General features: G+C 31.6%; 2 protein-coding genes across 3 annotated transcripts in view; one reads left to right on the top strand and one right to left on the bottom strand.

Annotated features, from left to right (window-relative positions):
* Positions 1–13,391, top strand: part of LOC127705062 (uncharacterized) — a 69,033-nt gene extending 55,642 nt beyond the window's left edge. Inside the window, exons 1-2 of one of the 2 annotated variants that reach the window (XM_052209337.1) lie at positions 9,935–10,047; positions 11,310–13,391. In XM_052209337.1, the coding sequence (XP_052065297.1) occupies positions 10,005–10,047; positions 11,310–12,886 (1,620 nt within the window). In that variant the 5' untranslated portion in view covers positions 9,935–10,004 and the 3' untranslated portion in view covers positions 12,887–13,391. Of the gene's footprint in view, positions 1–9,934; positions 10,048–11,309 lie in introns of those variants that run through there. The other variant, XM_052209336.1, reaches the window with a different exon arrangement.
* The window catches only part of LOC127705068 (peptidyl-glycine alpha-amidating monooxygenase-like), a 143,020-nt gene that overhangs the window by 68,423 nt on the left and 54,807 nt on the right, over positions 1–19,790 (bottom strand). The window lies entirely within an intron of this gene.

Genomic DNA, 19,790 nt, shown 5'->3' with positions numbered 1-19,790 from the left:
TCCTGTGAAACTTAAATCGCAAGGCCTTTTGAATTCACTAGATAAGTAATACACGAGTTTAAGAAAAATAGGGCTTTCTTTTTACCTGTAAAACACACATGTACTGAGGTAATTAAACCTTATTAAAGTGCTTCTTGTATGCCATGTCTTTAATTTTGACAAAAATTATTTAAATTTAATTGAAATAAATTTTTACTGTAACTTTGGAACACATCTCCGTTTTTAAAAGTTTATCACAGGATTACTATGGAAGTTCTATTATCATGATTATATTAAATTCTTGGTTTAACAAAACAAAGGTGTCATTTTTTAAATTTATTAAGTTGCTTTATATGCTATTTTATATATATTTTAATAAAAAAAAATGTTCACTGCATTATTAACTTAACTCAACTGACACCATAAATCTATACGAGGCTTAAGTTAATGGTGAAAATCGTCCAGTTACCATAAAATATATCTGAAAATTTTGAATTACATTGAAAATATTAGTCACAATTCAGTTTTGAGATTATTTGATCAGCTTGTTTTATTTTTATTTTAAAGGTGATATATGTATGTATATAAGTGTTGATGAATATGGTGATGAAGTTATATTATGTTTATTGTGAAATTTTGGTTTCAATGCTATATTGAATACATTTTTAATTTCAAATTGTTGTTCAAATTTCTAGCCAGGGGAAATAGCTGTTGTTAAAAACAGTTCCTAAATTGATGAAATACAATAGATAGATACAAAAAATAGGTCTAGGTTGGTTAAGACTTGGTCGAGTATGGTTCAGACTAGGTCGAGTATGGTTCAGACTAGGTCGAGCATGGTTCAGACATGTATAAAATGGTTAAGTAATGGTCGAGTAAGGGTCGAGTACAAGTTCAGACTGTTAAGTATGGTTCAGACTACAGTCGAGTATTATCAAGTAAATTTCAGACCAATTCAGACTGGTCGAGTAAAAATCAGTACAGTCGAATACAGATATAGGCCATTTCAGACTTTAACTGGTTTGTAGTGTATCTGGTGGGGAATGGTCTCATTGGCAATCATATCACATTTTCTTATTTTTATATTCTAATGCTATAGTTGAAAATTGAATTTTTATCAGACGCACAGGTTGACTATACAGGGAAAAATTAAGCAGTCATGTCTGAAAAGTAATCACAGTACTTACGGAGTTTTGATAAATGTTAACTTTACATTGGTTAATGGATATTGGAAATCTGAAATATATATGTAATTCATCAAACATTATGAAATCATAGATCATTCATTATACCTATGCATATGTATTATTTCTAATCAGTAGTTCAGATTTACAAAAACTCTTTATGTATCAAAATTTTCTATAACGGTTACAGCCGTAATTAGATGTAGACCTTTTTGTGATTACGAAGTATTTAACAGGGATCCGCTATATATTAAGGTGTCTTGTATATTTTTTTAAAATTTTGGTTCATTTATATGTTTCGGAGTTTAGTGTGACGTCCATTTTCGCTGAACGAGTACACTTTTTTTTTATTTCGGGGCAAGCAGAAGCCCGCCTCCGGGTGCGGGATTTTTTCGCTGTGTTAAAGACCCATTAGTGGCCTTTTGGCTGTTTTATGCTCTTTGGTCGGGTTGTTGTCTCTTTGACACGTTCCCCGTTTCCATTCTAAATTGTATCTATAAATCAATCGTTAACTTGATAAAATACAATTAATTGCAAATCAATGCGAAGTTCTAAAAAAATGAATTATTGTTTAGTAGACTGGTTGTCTCTTTCGTTCATTTTTTTTTTTTTTTTTTTTTTTTTTTAGTTAATGCAGACCTTACAACTATTTTATTTAGGAACGGCATATTGAAATATCATAAAATAAACTTTAATACCGGTAACTGCTGCTTTAGTGTGCATCTCAAAAGTAATATGCCTCAGCATTGTTGAAAATCCGACTTTTAGTGATATTTCTGAAAAACAGAAATATATCTTTTGTATGATAGCACTATAATAAAAATGAAAAAAAAAGATAGATAAACATGTATTCAATGGAAATTATGTAAAAATCTGTAAACAGAAAACAACTGAGGTCAATATACAAATGTATTGTCACCAATAATGATAGTAATCACACAAAATACGAAAGGCGCAGTAAGATCAGTGAAGTCGAATGTTAAAGCTTTATATATATATATACATTATAAACGCAAAACAATCTACCCATTATGATAAAACAAACCGACACCATTGCCTTAAGAGTAAACAATATTAACAAAGCACTAACTGAGAGTTCAAGGTCACTGTATTTGGATCCAATATAATAACTTCTTCGATCTGAAATTAATTGATATGTCTATCTTTTTGATATTTTTTACGTCACGAGTAACCGGAGACTGATACTGCTTTTTTCCCCAAATGGTCATTGTAGCTATACATCTAATGAATGAAACATTAGTCAGTATAAGATACAGATGTCTTATAAAATTTATATTAGAATTTGACTGTGAAAGTGTAGATGGAAATTTTGAAATAATAAAAAGTAATTAAGTAATAAAGTGGCGCATCGGTGGTCGAGTAGTCTTAAAAGTTCATCAGTGATCATTAGACTGTCAACACTGAGGTTGTGAGCATGAAAGGTGCGTTCGATTCGGGAACCTATTCTTCCTCCACTTAGAAAAACTTGCCGCCATGATATAGCCAAGAGTGGTGAAAGTGTCGTTTAATATCTACAATCAATCAATATCAGGTTAAGATGACAGTTTTATTTGATATATAGTAAATAGATATAAGAAGATGTGTTATGAGTGCCAAAGAGACAACTCTCCATCCAAGTCACAATTTGTAAAAGTAAACCAATATAAACCAAAGTACGGCCTTCAACGCGGAGCCTTGGCTCACACCGAACCACAAGCTATAAAGGGCTCCAAAAATGACTAGTGTAAAACCATTCAAACAGGAAAACCAACGGTCTAATCTATATAAAAAACGAGAAACGTAGCTCATTTTGGATTTTAATAGTACATTGTTTTATATTTGACATCCGAAACCTTCATCTATAATTTTTCTGATGAGTGTTCCAGGAGCACATTTCGTTCACTTGTGACACATAAATGTGAATAATATGATTTTGAAATAAACTTTTACCTTTAGGAAACCTCAGTAAACCATTTTTGGATTTGAAGTAGTCATCAAAATATAAAACGCCTACTGAACCTCCTTTACAATATTTTCTAGTCTTCGAACATTCCCTACAATAATGAATGAAACATGTCGTACAAGGCTTCCTTTTTTGTAATAAGAATCAATGTACAATTACCGATGTTATATAATTGTCCATTCTGGGTAATATTTCAAAACGTACACCAAAAAGTTGTCATTATAAGAACGCCGTTCTAAGCAATAAATAACTAATCAAGAGTGTATTTTTTTTTCAATTTATTTCTTTTTCGAAGGATAAAATTACCTTGAATGATCCGTTTAAATGATTCTGAACGGCTATTATTTATAAATTTACGAAAGATAAATTGCATTTATGTTCAATGGATGATGAGAAGCAACATGAAATTCTCTCAGCTCATCTGTTTACAATCCTTCGGAAATTCATGCAATTATTACTCATGATATATCAAATATTTCATAGTGAAAAGGGTTATTTATAAAGTGAATACATATTTTGTGTTTTAAAGTATCCAGATTGTAACATCTTACCATGCTTGATGACTTGTAAATTCTTCAGGTTCTTCACAAAAACTTAAAGCTGTATGATGAACATATTCGTGATTAATTTCTACAAAGGTGCGTACTGGAAAGTAATAAAATATGTACGTAAAAGTAGTTGAGGTATATATTTGAAACTTGACAGTTTATTTTAAAGTATACTGTGATGAAACTTGACCTCAAGATATTAATAAGATGAAGAACATACTATTAGGGGTAAAAATCCACATGCTTTTCTCGTCTAACGCAAAACTAAGGTTGCAATCCTTTCAAGTAAAATTGACTGTATAAATTATTTGCTCGAAAAAAGGCCATTGTAGATATTTGTCTTCTAATGTAATATATTTAGGCTACCGAAATTTTTGTCTTTGGATTTACCTCATTTCTAGGAATATGGTAAGCGTCCACATCATTTTGTTTAAAAGGTGGACATATTTATATGTCGAAGCTAAATATAGATTTACTCATGTCTTAGTATATGTAAGAGAATGATAATCCCTTTCTTCATGATTAAGTACGAACGTTAGCGAGTACTTATCATGAAGTAAGGGACTATCATTCTCTTACAAACTTAGAATATTGTAAAGTGCTCAAGGCTCAAATGATCTATTCAAGAATTAGTTTCATTGTCATTGCAATGTTTATAATTGATGCATGACTTCCTTTTTGGGCATGTCATTTATGGATTAGTTTTAGTGATGTAAGGACTTTCATATCATTTGGGAAATATTTAAAAAAAAAAAAGCGTTATAGATATTAGGTGACACAACAAAACAAAGAAAAGGTAGGAATTGGATATGTTTCTTGATTGTGAGTATGAATGTAAATCATGTAATATTTTAGTGAGGAATTATCCTTTTTTTATTTACAGTTTAAATCAATTAATACATTTGAGTTACAACTTAATTTTATTTCACAGCCAATATTTTGGTCCGGCTTTTTACATCAAATAATATTTTATTATTTCAGGGAAATGTTCAAAAATAATGCCTTTAAAAGTTTTTAATATGTTCAAAATTAAATTCCTGTTTTTTTTTATCGGAATATTGGAAATAACTATTCTTCCCAACCACTGATCAAGTAATCAGAGTTTTGGAAAGCCGAATATTTAGGTTATTTTTTTATCTGAAAGATTTTTTTTCTTTTTTTGCTTTGCTTTGGTATTGTTTAATTTTTTTTAGTAATTTGAAGTTATTAATATTTTCATAACATTCACGGTACCAATTTTACTGCACAGTAAACTTCAACTTATTTTGAGATTTTTGTTTGTATCACAATTCAACTTTTAGTCTGAGTTTAAATCACTGTGTGATAAATCCTTCCAATCTGATAAATGTGCTTCGGGGCAGTTGTAACTCATTTATAGAAATTCTTTGATTTGAACTGTAAATAGACCAAAATAATAGGATAATCCGTTACTAAGAACATAATGTCATGATTTACATTCATTCTTCACAATTAAGAGGCATCCAATCCTACAATTTCATTGGTCGAGAGCACTTTGCTATATTCTAAAATAGGTGTGAAAGACGATTTGTTTTGCAACAAGCAATCAATTTTGTCACATTATCTAATCCATTCTCGAAACTTAATCCATGCCTCATATATTGATCAATTACTTACAGATATAAACTTCATCGAGTTCTTCCAAATATCTTGTGTAGCAGAAATATTGGTCGGGCTTGAAAAAAAAAGATTAAATAATGCATTTACTTTTTATAGACATATAATAACAGATTACATTGATATGCTAGTCGAATCACAAAAAATAAAAAACAACGTTATATATACAAAATAATGTGCCTTATTTTAAAAGTATGTTAATATTGTGATAAAGGGATCATAAATAAATAAAACATTATCTATTTAAATACATCAAAACGAAGATAATCTATCTTTACTAACTTATCCTTTGCGAGATCTAAGTGTCTACACATCATATATAACGTGAATAGAAATAAGGAAATGTGGTATGAGTGCCAATGACACAACTCTCCATCCAAGTCACAATGTGTAAAAATTAAACAATTATAGGCATTTTACACGGAGCCTTGGCTCACTCCGAGCAGCAAGCTATAGAGGGGCCCCAACATGACTAGTGTAAAACATTTCAAACAGGAAAACCAACGGTCTAATCTGTATAAAAAAAAACCTATTTACGCGTGCATTGTCTGAATGATAAAAAGGAGATGCAGGATTACCGGCAACAAGTTTGTGACCCCAAAAGATCAATCGTAACTACTCGACCATTCTCGCTATGTATTGTAGGCGTAGCGAGAATGGCCGACTAGTTACGATTGCCCAAAAATGGTACTCAGAATAAAACCTTATGCGACTCCTGATTGTATGATACAAGTTTATAATTATTTTAAAACGAAAACTTAACCATTTAGGTTTAGAAAATTCAGACTATTTGAAAAATGAAAATCTAACAAAGCGTAGAAAATATATTCAATGTATTAACAATGGACCCATTGAAAAGTTGCCTTTCCCATTAAATGAAAAAGACGTGTTTTTTAAACTTTTGTCACATGGCCATATACTTTTGTTTGGTTGCAATAAAACACCACCATTTCTAGTAATAGGTATTGCTACCCATGTTTTCTAGGTCAATATTTATTCATAAAAAAAAATATAGAACACAACTGGTATCCTATGGAAAATGCATTTTTTTAACTCTAACATGGTTATTTGGAGACATTATTTTCTATTCCCATTCCAGTTTGCACCTTTAAATATTGCTTACTATTCCGAAACCCGTGACGTTACTCTTGTTTTTTACGTTTTCTTTGTCATTTGATGGCTTATTTGGTCGGGTTTGATTTGTATCATTCTAGTTTTGTAAATTGTAATTTCAGGAGTAAAAGAAAACATTGAATATGTCTGAAAGTTTTCTTAGCTATTGAAATTAATTAGCAGTAGGTCAAAAACATTTTACATCGCACAGCCGCTTACTTTGTTGGATTTTGGAAGAGTTAAACCGATTGATACACGTACCGCCAAAGAGGGCAAAGGACGTTTGAGTCTTTTTACACTAACAAGAAAGGATATTTGCGCTCCAAACTATGGACATTAGCGCTGAAAACACTGCGCTTTCAACTCTGATACACATGTACTAAATTGACATAACATTTGCACTTTTACCTATAAAATCTTAATGATTTGTAATCATTACACAAATAAAAATTAACTAATATTAGTACAATACAGTTCTTTACACACGATAACTATATTCTTCTTTTGTTCATTCTATTGCCTGAAAAGTCTGTGGAAATCTACCATCTTTGTTTATCTAACTTAAATCCTAATCTCTACCATCTTGTTTCACTATGGTAGAGATCAAAAATTATTTTTTAAACCAACGGCTTGGTCTACATGTTGACTTTGAACAAAGAGGCAGTCATTAGTACTCTCACAGGAATACAAACCGTGCATGTGAAGTATAGGAAAATGGTTACACAGATGTCTTCCAGCGCTGATAAATGAGTAGGGAAATCATGAAGTACAAACACTAAAATGTTATGTTGATCAAGCGCGAATGTCTTGTAGAAAAAACGCAAAAGTCTTGTAGAAAAAGCGAAAATGCGCTTTTTACAAATATCACAAACGAGATGTCATATACATTATACATTAGCATGAAATAAAACGGATAATTACATCGTAGAACACAAATAGATACCTACTTCATTTATTTTAATGGATGGAAATAGCTTCATTTTATAAACTTCCTGTCCATTCTCTCCATAATCAGCTGTTATATATGGTATCTCCCTCACAGCTGTTACTACAAAAAAATGAAGATACAGTTATTACCAGTGACGGCGTCAGGATAAGGAGCGGTAATTTGTTTTTTCGTCCATTGGCATTTCGTTTTCGCCAAAATAACCTCTCATTTGTGCAAACAAAAACATTTCATTTGCGCCAATTATACAGGTAAATAGTAAACATATTAGAAGTATATTGAACAGAGACAATACATTAAAACCACAATGGAAGCAATATAAACTGAAGTAAAAAGTCTTCATTTACACAAAATTTGTAAGCAACGGTTCGAATAATGTACTCATGGCGAGCACGTTCGCCTCTTAAGTATGTGCATGCTATACTGCTCCAAAAGATAGTCCGTCTTTTTTTCTTTCTCCCATTTTCTTACAGCAGCCGCTGTTCACGGGTCTCATTGTAATGATTGTTGTTGCGTGATTATTCTTTACTAAGTCCAAATAAATGAAAATGTTTGGATGTTTGAAATAAAACCGCTTTTTAAAATGTGTATGGAGCGATTGTGATCCGTTGTTGATTCTATTTGAATTTGCAGTATAGGTGCAAAAACGTGACATGTGAACACTTAAGAGTTATAAACCGAAGTCACTCTCAGTTTTGCATAAGAAATAAGAATGAACTCTCTTAATTACTCATGGGAAATATTCTACAAAATTGCTTATTCAGGATACGATGAATACTTTTCCATTATATTTTACCTGTTGAATTGCGCAAATGTAGTTTTGATGTTTGGCGCAAATAATGTATAACCTTGTGGCGCAAACGAAACATTGCATATTGTAAACATTGCGCAAATGCAATGAGACCATAAGGAATGTAGAGCGTACCCTTTGTACCCTTTGTCGTCAGAAAATATAAAATCTCATATTTTTCGCGATTTAGATGATCCTTTTTTATCGTGAAATCGTCCAAAAATGTTCGCCTCTCTCCGCATGGTACTAATTAACTTTATACTATATATACTCCCCCATTAAAAAATCCTGGTTCCATCCCTGATTACACCATCGTTTTACTACACGAAATTTAGAAGCATTTTATCGTAGACAATGGTATGAATACTTTTGTATAGACGGTTCAAGAAACATATAAATAACTTGTTTGGGTGCAAATCAACAAAATATTTCCATACATATTTCAAAAATGAAAACATATCTATAAAATATTTGTTTAAAACATAACGCCGCTTTCGTGTAAAATTCCTTACAACATGGATAGATTCACAAACTTTCACCCAATCAAAAACAACTATATTACCTTTTTCACCGCGTGAATATTTTTACAAGTTTTTTATTCATTAAATGCTATGAATATAGACAACTGTTGTCAAACAACTGCTGAAACTTATCTGACAAAAAAATATATTTAAAATAATAATAATAACACTTTTTAAATGTTTCCGGAGCGCTTTTTCTGCATTTACTTTATAAAACTTGCTTTGAAAATAGAATTATTCTTATATATTCTTATCTATTGCAGGTAAAACAAAAAGCCATATAGTCAATTCAGTCATATTTTGAAAGTCTGACATAAACCCCAGTTTACCTATTATGAAATGTTTGAGAGAATAGAGTTCCGAGAAAACCGCATCCTTATGTTGATACGCAAAAGACACAAACAAACAAAAAATAAATTAAAAATACAGGATACGAATTATTTTATTGTTTACCTTAGTTATGATGTTAAAAATAGAACAGAACAACGTGAACATCAACAATGATCAAATTCATCAATGTCAAATTTAGTAAAGTTTACGATAACATATTTTTTGGGGATACTTTGTCGTATTTAAAAGTATGATAGCCCTTTCATTCTAGTCTTTCTTTTTTTAATAGAATCTTTTCAATTCAAATTTGAGATACAACATCTTTAAGCTTAAAAAAAGACGCTTCTGAATTTTGGGGGATATGAAATATTTTCAATTTCCTTGTAGATTTTGATTAAAAATTTCTGTTATATTATAGCATATCGAGCACCCTTTTCAATAAGACTTTTCGCTAAAGTGTACACATCAATAAACAACTTGTTCACTAAATTTATCGAGCACCCTTTTCAATAAGACTTTTTGCTAAAGTGTACACATCAATTAACAATTTGTTCACTAAATATAAAAGGGAAAATATACAGGGTACTAAATAATATGTATTCATGAGAATGAATTTGTCAAAACACAGTATGATTATATGTCTTAAAATTTTAGATTTAATTTACGAATTCCTTACATCTACACCAAGAATAACTAGGATGTCAGTGATCGTTAAAAAGCAGTAAAAAAGGAAGTCGTACATGTAAACAAAAACAACATCAAGCAATAAATCAAAGCATTACTATTTCGTAGAATCATATGATTAAAATTTCACAGAAATACCAATTAGGTAGATAACCACCATGTGTGTCATTAATCATCGTGTTTTTATCCGTATTTTTTGTAGAAATGTTGTATATATAAGTATAAACTTTACCAATATTGAGCATAATCTACACATCAAGATAAACAGTGCATTGAGGCTGATTTCATAGTGTGTTCCTATTCTGTTAACAATGAATTCCAGATCACTGCTTTGTTTTTGTGCAATTTTGATTTGTAAGTATATTTTGACTTTTTTTCTACGATTACTGTAAAAAAAAAACCAATAAAAGAAAAGTTGGTTTAAAAATTATTTCTGACTTGCAAAATTTCAATTAATTAGAAAATACATCCTGGTTAAAAGCACTGGTTCGATACCGCCGCTGGTGGACCGTTAGTCCCTGAGGGTATCAATCTATATCATCAGCTCAGTAGTCAGTTCTTCATTACTTATTTACTATTCATAGATTAAGAAATGATTAAGAAAATAAGGTTTCAATTCCCTCAGGCAAATTTAACCTTTAAGTTAATGAATTTGACTAATTCTGTTTAGTTTTTTTGGTCATATACCTCCCTAACCGCCTCGGTGGTCTCATGATAGCGTGTTCGCCTCGAGTGAGTAAGGTCTTGCGTAGGGTCATGGGTTCGAACACCGCCTGAGTCGATACAAAGACTTTTAAATTGGCATTTGCAGCTTAAGAACGCGACATTAAGAGGTAAGAGCAAAGACTGGTCGGCTAGGAGTCAGAAGAATGTGTCCTGGTAGTATGACATGCCTTTCTACGGACACCTTGTGAACTAACACGTTTAAAATCCGGCTTAGAGTGTCGATATTGTACAAAGCAGGGATCACATTCATATTGCATTAACCTATTCTCGTCCTGAATATGCATTTAATTTGCCACTGGACGTTAAACAGCCACCCATCTATCCGGGTCATCATATATATAGCTCCCAATGTTGCAGCGTATTTACGCATCCCTGAATTTCTTACGTTTAGGTTTAGACGTTCTTAATGAAGGTAAATCAAGAAAAGCGCCTCGGACGCACGAAATCTATAAAGTGTTTCTTTTATTTCATAAAATGAGTACTTTTTTAATTTTTCAAGTTATATAATTAACTCTACTTTAAACATTTTACGTACAACCATGTTTTATATATAGATAGAACTGCAATTGTAGATTTGAACTTAAAGTTTGAAATGCAACTTCATTTTTCTAGTATTATATACTAGAAAACATTCTACTTTTATATGGTACGTGTTGAACATTTTTTATAGTTAATGTAATTTACTTAAAAAAAAAATGTGAACAAATTATGAAATGATAAAGTCCTAAACCAGTACAAAATCTTTTTGTAATGAATAAAAGGTACAAATATGGATCTGAAAACTATGATTTTAAAATTCTAAAGTAGTACAACATAACTTAGATGTGAAAACACATTTATGATAATTATTCAAAACATTCATGATCAGGCTATAACATTTTTTTTTCCAGTTGTTATACATGCTGTTAACTCCGTTCCACTGGGTTTAGACAATGGTTTAAGGAAAAAACGGGAAGCTGTCCCGTCTGTTAAATCCGTCAACGTCGATTTAGAAGATGGTTTGAGGAAGAAACGTGAAGCTGTACCGTCTGTCAAATCCGTCAACGTCGATTTAGAAGATGGTTTGAGGAAGAAACGTGAAGCTGTACCGTCTGTCAAATCCGTCAACGTCGATTTAGAAGATGGGTTGCGAAAAAAACGTGAAGCAGTACCGTCTGTCAAATCTGTTAATGTTGATTTGGAAGATGGTCTGAGAAAGAAACGTGAAGCCGTACCTTCTGTCAAATCCGTCAACGTCGATTTAGAAGATGGTTTGAGAAAGAAACGTGACGCAGTACCGTCTGTCAAATCTGTTAATGTTGATTTGGAAGATGGTCTGAGAAAGAAACGTGAAGCCGTACCTTCTGTCAAATCCATCAACGTCGATTTAGAAGATGGTTTGAGAAAGAAACGTGAAGCAGTACCGTCTGTCAAATCCGTCAATGTCGACTTGGAAGATGGTTTGAGAAAAAAACGTGAAGCTGTACCGTCTGTCAAATCTGTTAATGTTGATTTGGAAGATGGTCTGAGAAAGAAACGTGAAGCCGTACCTTCAGTCAAATCCGTCAACGTCGATTTAGAAGATGGTTTGAGAAAGAAACGTGAAGCAGTACCGTCTGTCAAATCCGTCAATGTCGACTTGGAAGATGGTTTGAGAAAGAAACGTGAAGCTGTACCGTCTGTCAAATCCGTCAACGTCGATTTAGAAGATGGTTTGAGAAAGAAACGTGAAGCTTTACCGTCTGTCAAATCCGTCAACGTCGACTTGGAAGATGGTTTAAGAAAAAAACGTGAAGCAGTACCCTCTGTCAAATCTGTTAATGTCGATTTAGAGGATGGTTTGAGAAAGAAACGTGAAGCAGTACCATCTGTTAAATCAGTCAACGTCGATTTAGAAGATGGTTTGAGAAAGAAACGTGAAGCTGTACCGTCTGTCAAATCCGTCAACGTCGATTTAGAAGATGGCTTGAGAAAGAAACGTGAAGCAGTTCCGTCTGTCAAATCCGTCAACGTCGATTTAGAGGATGGTTTAAGAAAGAAACGTGAAGCAGTACCGTCTGTCAAATCCGTCAATGTCGATCTAGAAGATGGTTTGAGAAAGAAACGGGAAGTAGTACCGTCTGTCAAATCCGTCAACGTCGATTTGGAAGATGGTTTGAGGAAGAAACGTGAAGCTGTACCGTCTGTCAAATCCGTCAACGTCGATTTAGAAGATGGCTTGAGAAAGAAACGTGAAGCAGTTCCATCTGTCAAATCCGTCAACGTCGATTTGGAAGATGGTTTAAGAAAAAAACGTGAAACTGTACCGTCTGTCAAATCCGTCAACGTCGATTTAGAAGATGGGTTAAGAAAGAAACGTGAAGCAGTACCGTCTGTCAAATCCGTCAACGTCGATTTAGAAGATGGTTTGAGAAAGAAACGTGAAGCAGTACCGTCTGTCAAATCAGTCAATGTCGATTTAGAAGATGGCTTACGGAAGAAACGGTAAGCCTTAGTTATATCTTGCCCTTAATGTCGATTAAGAGTAAAGGCTTCAGGAAATTCATTAGTTTCACTTTTGTGGATGTTTATCAAAATGAAAATAAAAAATGACAGAGGGTTGAATTTATTAAAAAAAATCAAGTTTCATACTTGAAATATTAACTGCTATGAAATAAGATGAATATCGAATATCTTAATACAGAAAAAAACCTGTGTAAGAGAGATTTTTTTCAATTTCTGTTAAATATAAATCTTAAAATGAGCTGTATTAAAAAGTGTTATTTGATAACTTTTACGGTTTTTACTCGGTATTTCAAATTTCAATGTATGCGTATTCATTTCATATTTTTTTTTATTCTAAATGAGTACGGAAATTGAATAAATGAGTGTGCTTGTAGCTATTGAATGCCACACAAATGCAAATGTATATCAATGTACAATGTACTTATATGTATCAACACATGTGATCTCGCTATTAAATTTGTTGATACGTCAGCATTTATGTTTATCGATTAATAGTGTTTTTATTTTGTTTTGTTGATTGTCTTTCTTTTTGTTTTAATTTGCTTGTTGTTTTTTTTTTGGGGGGATAATTTTTGTTTGTTTGATATTGATTCTTGTATGTTTATCCATTGCATCAGTCAACCAGTTGAGCTAAATGTAATGATTCTTGTCTTATAAATATGTGAAATCATCGAAAATCTAAATCAAATAAAGTCATTCTGAAAAAAAATTAATATACCTTTATAACTACCAACAATATTCAACAAGTATTTCAGATGGGGAGGGTTTGGCGCCAGCAAACTAGTTCAACCAATCCACATTCTATTTGTACCTGTCCCTAGTCAGGACCCTATAGTTCAGTGATTTCGTAGGTTCATGTCTGTCATATTTGTTTTTCGTAAATTGTTTTGTTATGAATTAGGCCGTTAGTTTTCTTAATTGATTTGTTTCACATTTTCTATGTCAGGGCTCTTTTATAGCCGACTATACGGTATATGTTTTTTCCTCATTGTCGAAGGCCGTACGGTTGCCTATAATTGCTTACACCCACTTCATTTGAACTAAGGTGGATAGTTTCCTCATTGACAATCATACCACATCTCCTTATTTTTATATAGAAATGTCTAACTACATATGAATAAATGAGATGTGGCGTATACGTCAATTAGACAGTAACCAAAAAACACAAATACTCAAAAAGAAATCTAGAGATCAACAATAGACAGTTGTCTGTATGCAGTACCAGATCATACTCAAAATTGGCCAGACTCATGATTGCAATTTGGAATAAGAAGACTCTGTCTAGATTTCTGTAGTATTGAATCTTAAAATTTCGATAATATAGAAAAAAAAAAACTAATGCGTACATTCTGTATTACAGAATTCAGTTAACTTGTATTCCTAATTTGAATGGTCTTGAAAGAAGATTTTCTGCAATAACGACAAGGTTTTTTATATGTTTTTTGCACTCCTTTCTTAAATCAAATTCTGAAGAAGAGTGTACGATAGTAAGGTGATATATAATATATTACACTCTGTAAAAGTGAAAACGTCGAATTTTACGCTTTTAAATTCGGCCCAACAGTCCCCTAGTTTCATAAAGCCTGTCCCCTATAGTTTTACCAGTCTTGCCGCAAGTGTTTCAACACGTTAGATTTAAGTTACATATTCTTAAAAGGGTTTTATAATCATTATTTATTTATTCCCCGAATGTGACCTACCAAATAAGACTTATCATCCGGGTCGTACTTACATGAGCAATACGACGGATCACACATGTTGAACAGGAACTGTTTACCCTTCAAGAGCACCTGAGACCATCACCCGGTTTTGGTGGAGTTCGTGTTTCCCTGTCAATAGTTTTCTATGTTGTGTCTTGTATACTGTTGTTTGCCTTTTGGTCTTTTCCTTTTATTTTTTTGCCATGGCGTTGTCAGTTAGTTTTCGATTTATGAGTTTGAATGTCCATTTGATACTTTTGCCTCTCTTTTAGAAACTTATTGATCACAAAAATGATACATTGATCAATAAACCATGAACATGTGGTCTTTATCAGATGTACCCCAGCAAACGGATATTTACGGTGTACACCAAATATATTTTACATATCATAATATTTGGGAACTGATCCAATCACCAAAATTTAATGCTGATCTCCAAACCATGAACTGATATCAAGGTTAGGTGAAGCCGATCTTATACATGTATGATATTGTGAAATGATTCTATAAATCAGATACAAAAGACTTATTTCGCACAAAAAATTAAAATCAAATAGCTGATAGCTCTGAGGTCGAAGGAGATACATAAAAGGATAACTTGTATTACAATGAAAGCAGACCACACCAACCGATCCTGCTCTGGGCCAGTATTGCATTCGACGTAATTTTTTCTTCCGAAAATAATATACTTTAATACTCATGTCTCCACCAAAACAGATTGAACTAAATACAAAAATGTCCTAATACTGTTGATCATCAAATTAAATGTTCTATAATTCCATACATTGCACCTCACCATGTTTAACTTGAGGTTAGCAAATATACCAGGAATGTTTAGTTTTTCTGTCGAAGGTAGATACTTCACTACTGTCAATCATACATTTGCATCTATTACTTTTACACAAAATAAAATACCACTTTATAATTGTAAATGTGTTGTCTCTGAAGTGTTTTCTTGAGTTACCTTCATCAGGAACGTTCATACACAAAGAATTGAATAGCAAATGCAGAGCTGTTGAAAAGAATTTCTTCTTATGGAGCATTTTGACTGGCACTCAAATTTTTCCGTCCAAAATACATTTCCATCAGTCCAATCAAGGATACGTAAATAAAAGGGAGATATTAAAACATTATAACACTAGAATCTAAAACACTAACGTTAGTGCTTGTTTTTTTTTTAATCCTAACTGTACATTTATGTCTCTGTCTTTGTTTCATAAAATGATGTAGACACTATTTTTTACAAACTTGTAACCGATCATGTATACAAATCGGTGTCAATATGATGCATGAAAGTTATAAAATTGTAAAGCAATGAAACGGATACGGTAACACTTCTAGGCCAGTTCAATGATTTAAGACTTGAAACAGCCGACAATATAAGATTTCCGAAGACTTGAAAGACTACTTCCACCAAAAATCATGTAATAAAAAAACTTATACATGTTCTATGCAGTCATTAACCATACAAATTAGGCTAAGACAACAGACATATACAAGATGGAAACTTAGACCAAAAGGCATCTGCATACCAAATATGTATTATCCAGCTCATATACTCTCTTAGATATAAAGCTTTATACAGAAAGTTCACACCAGACTCCATTGCCTCTGTACTAGCATCTCTATGTGTTTGACTTAATTTTAGTCATGACATCACTGATAACAATTAAGAGGAAACCGAGAAATTGAAAATTAGATACACTGTCAGAAAATAACATTTCCGTCAGTGGGAGGAAGTGACTGTCAAAATTTTTCACAGAAATGAAAACATCATCTTTCAAGAAGGGGGTTTGCAAAACACTTTTAGAGTTCAGTAAAAATTACTAAAACCTGCTCTAACCATTACCTCAAATCAGCTGTCTTGTATAGCATATCTTTTTTTCTAACAATGCCTGCATGTGTAGAAACTAACTGACAACTGGCTTCCAACCTTCGTATTTTAAATTCACATATATGCCAACATTCTTTCTACATCAATGCATAAAAGGATAGTACCAAAAATATTGGACAATAAACCAGACCACACCAATCAACAACAACCAACTCCTCTTTCAATAAATAAGATTTGAACATCAGTAAACTATACACTGTAGCCTCATTTTTTCATAAACGAATATCATTGTACTACAAAATAATTCAACCCTAGACAATATTTAAAGTATCTTTTTTAAGAAATTATTCAACATATAATATAAAGATTTTCAAAATCATAACACAATAATCTAAATTGTATAAATAAAATCTAAGGTAGATTAAATCAAATTAAAACAACATTTGATTGAGGTTTACAAATTAAGAAAAATTTCAAGACAATGTCTGTTTCGAAGAAGTTCTTTGCACAGTTAACTTCCTTACTATTTACAATAACTTTTTATTCTCATATAAGCTTCAAACCAAACATGTATGTGACTTGCGAAAAAAACTATGAAAGGGGAAGGTTCAAAACTGTCTTATAAGAGCCTTAAAAGTAAAAATGTGCTACACTACTCCAAAAAGAATTTATAATATGGACATTTGTAATAATTTAATACTTTGTTAATACTTAAGGTTCACTGATTACAGAGCGATTCTTTTCAAACAAGGCAATATTCAAGTTTTTATGAAAATATTCACTTTCTACACAATTTATGATCTGTAACTTTTATTAAAAATGCTGGTTTCACTCTTTGACTATATAAATGTGTGATGAACTCAGCCAGATCTTATAAAATTAATCAATTTTGTAAGAGAATGTGCCAAATCTTTCCAAATCAAAAACAATTGAGACATAGCAGAAATTGGTTTCAAAATGCATTTCCATGTGCATAGTTATGACACCTTCATGCCAACATTATCAAAAAAAAAATAATATCAAAACAGTTAAAATTAACTTAAATATAATGTAACAAAATAGTTTTCAGTAAATTTATGTCTGTAACTCAAAATAGCATTTTTATTACATTTCAGTCCCCAAATTGACTGTTGTAAACCTTCTCCTTTCAAAAGTAAAATTACAGCAGATATACTTGAGATCCTACATAGAACAATGAAGCAAGCTTTGGTTGTTTGCCTTGTAGACCATATTACCTTTGTTGTGTACTTATTGTAAGAGTAATAGTTGTTGATACACGCCAATCAACTCCATGGCTGTCAGACACAAGGAAGTCAGAAAAACCTAACTGACTTTTTTTTTGTAAACTTATATTTACAAAGGTGATAATGGAGAATTCATGGTTCACTTTACAAACAAGCAATCATTACCTTAAATCTCAAAGTATATACTAAAAACGTTCAACTGTAATAAATTAAACAAGGTAAAACAAATACTTTACATATCACAGTATTCTTTGAATACAATTACTTATCTGATTTGCATAGGTGTTTATTCTACAGATATTTTTTTCAAATTTCCAGAATCTCCCTCTCCATGTTAGCCCTCACTGGGCTGGAGCAAAAATCTTGTTATTTAGGAGTTGTAAACTGTACATTTAGAATGCATTGTAGTTTTACTGTTTACCCAATTGCAAGAGATTGATTTCTTTTGTAATATTTCAGAAGGAAAGATTTTCTTATACAACAGTGTAAAAGTGGAATACTAAAAAAAGGTGTTGAGATATTCAAAATATTGAAATGTTTTCTATTTCATGAGGGCTAGTAATGTGTGCATGATATATACTTTGGTCATTTCAGGAGGACTGTATGATGTGATTTGATTATTGCTCTTTTGTCCAGCAAAATGCAGTACATTCTTTAGAAGTATATTGACATAATAACCTTGAACTCTTAATATCTATCATGAAAATACAAAAAAACCTCTCAATATTTGCTGCCATCACAAAAAACAGAAAAAAAACTACAATATCATTCAAAATTTCAGACATCAAAGACTGCTTTCAAAAGTTGATAAATTTAATTGAAGCACATATATAGTAAAATTAAGAAATACACATTGCACACTTAAAACCCTATATTTGAATGCATAAAAGAAAATTAGTTTGAGTAAAATTTGGTTTGCTACACATCACCATGAAAACTCAATTAGTGACAATTAAAACTACGTTTTACCTAACCAAACATAAACTACAATACATTTATCTAAATCAGCAACCAGTAAGAAGTACTGAAAAGCCCCAATATATTTGAGAATGATTGAAGTCAGGAATGATGGACATGAGTAAGTATATATCCCCAAGTACCTATTATAGAAGTCCAGATTTGCAATATAACTTATGCCTTATACTAAAGGTAGTAAGGGACATACAATGCATTTGTAATGCATGCAAGACATGACTCACAGTTATCTCATTTTATCAGAAAAAAATCTTAATTAAAACAAAATTAACATTAAATGCATCATATGTTTGTGAGATATGTTAAAATATATATTTAGGTAAAGTAAAAGTTATGTTGCAAGTCTTCTTCAATGGCAGGAGTATAAACAGAACCATGAAAGTTACAGTTCAATTAGGATAAACTAATACTACGGTTGCCTATAATTGCTTACATTTGAACTTTGGTGGATAGCTGTCTCATTGACAATCATACCACATCTCCTTATTTTTATACAGTTATATCTCTGTAGCCCAAGATCAATATACGTGAGCTAATATGATTGCCACTATTATTATAAAACACATAATTATATTACTATCTAATAGATAACAATAAAAAAGGAGACGTAGAAAACAAAATAATTAAAAATTAATATTTAACAATGATAATACAAAAAATTTAACTGTCAATTAATTTAGTCATATACGCGAAATTCAATCATAAAATTTGAGCAGCTTTTTATTTTACTATTGCAGTATATATTTACATTGAATATTCCAAAAACATATATCTTCTTCTATACATCATTTGTACATAAATACTTAAAGCTACAGGAAATTATGGAAATATGTTTCTATCTTATCTTTTTTGATAAAAATTATCCTGGAATCCTGTTTGATACAACAGGAAAAGTGGCTACATGTAAATTAAATAGAGTATATACCACCTTTGATAAGTGTTTAGTATGACGATAAATTTTCACTTTTGTTCTCGTGCTAGGAACAAAACAATTATTTATTTTATTTTGTAAAAAATATTTCTGTACTCCATGTATGCCTTACAACAAAATTATTTTTATTTACCTGTGTACGTTATTTTATTTGCCGGCATTTTGTCCAAGGTTATGGTTGTCTTTCTGATGTTGTTTTACAT

This window comes from Mytilus californianus, unplaced genomic scaffold (assembly GCF_021869535.1).
Source record: "Mytilus californianus isolate M0D057914Y unplaced genomic scaffold, xbMytCali1.0.p SCAF_6, whole genome shotgun sequence".
NCBI lineage: Eukaryota > Metazoa > Mollusca > Bivalvia > Mytilida > Mytilidae > Mytilus > Mytilus californianus.
This window is presented reverse-complemented; position numbering and strand designations above follow the sequence as displayed.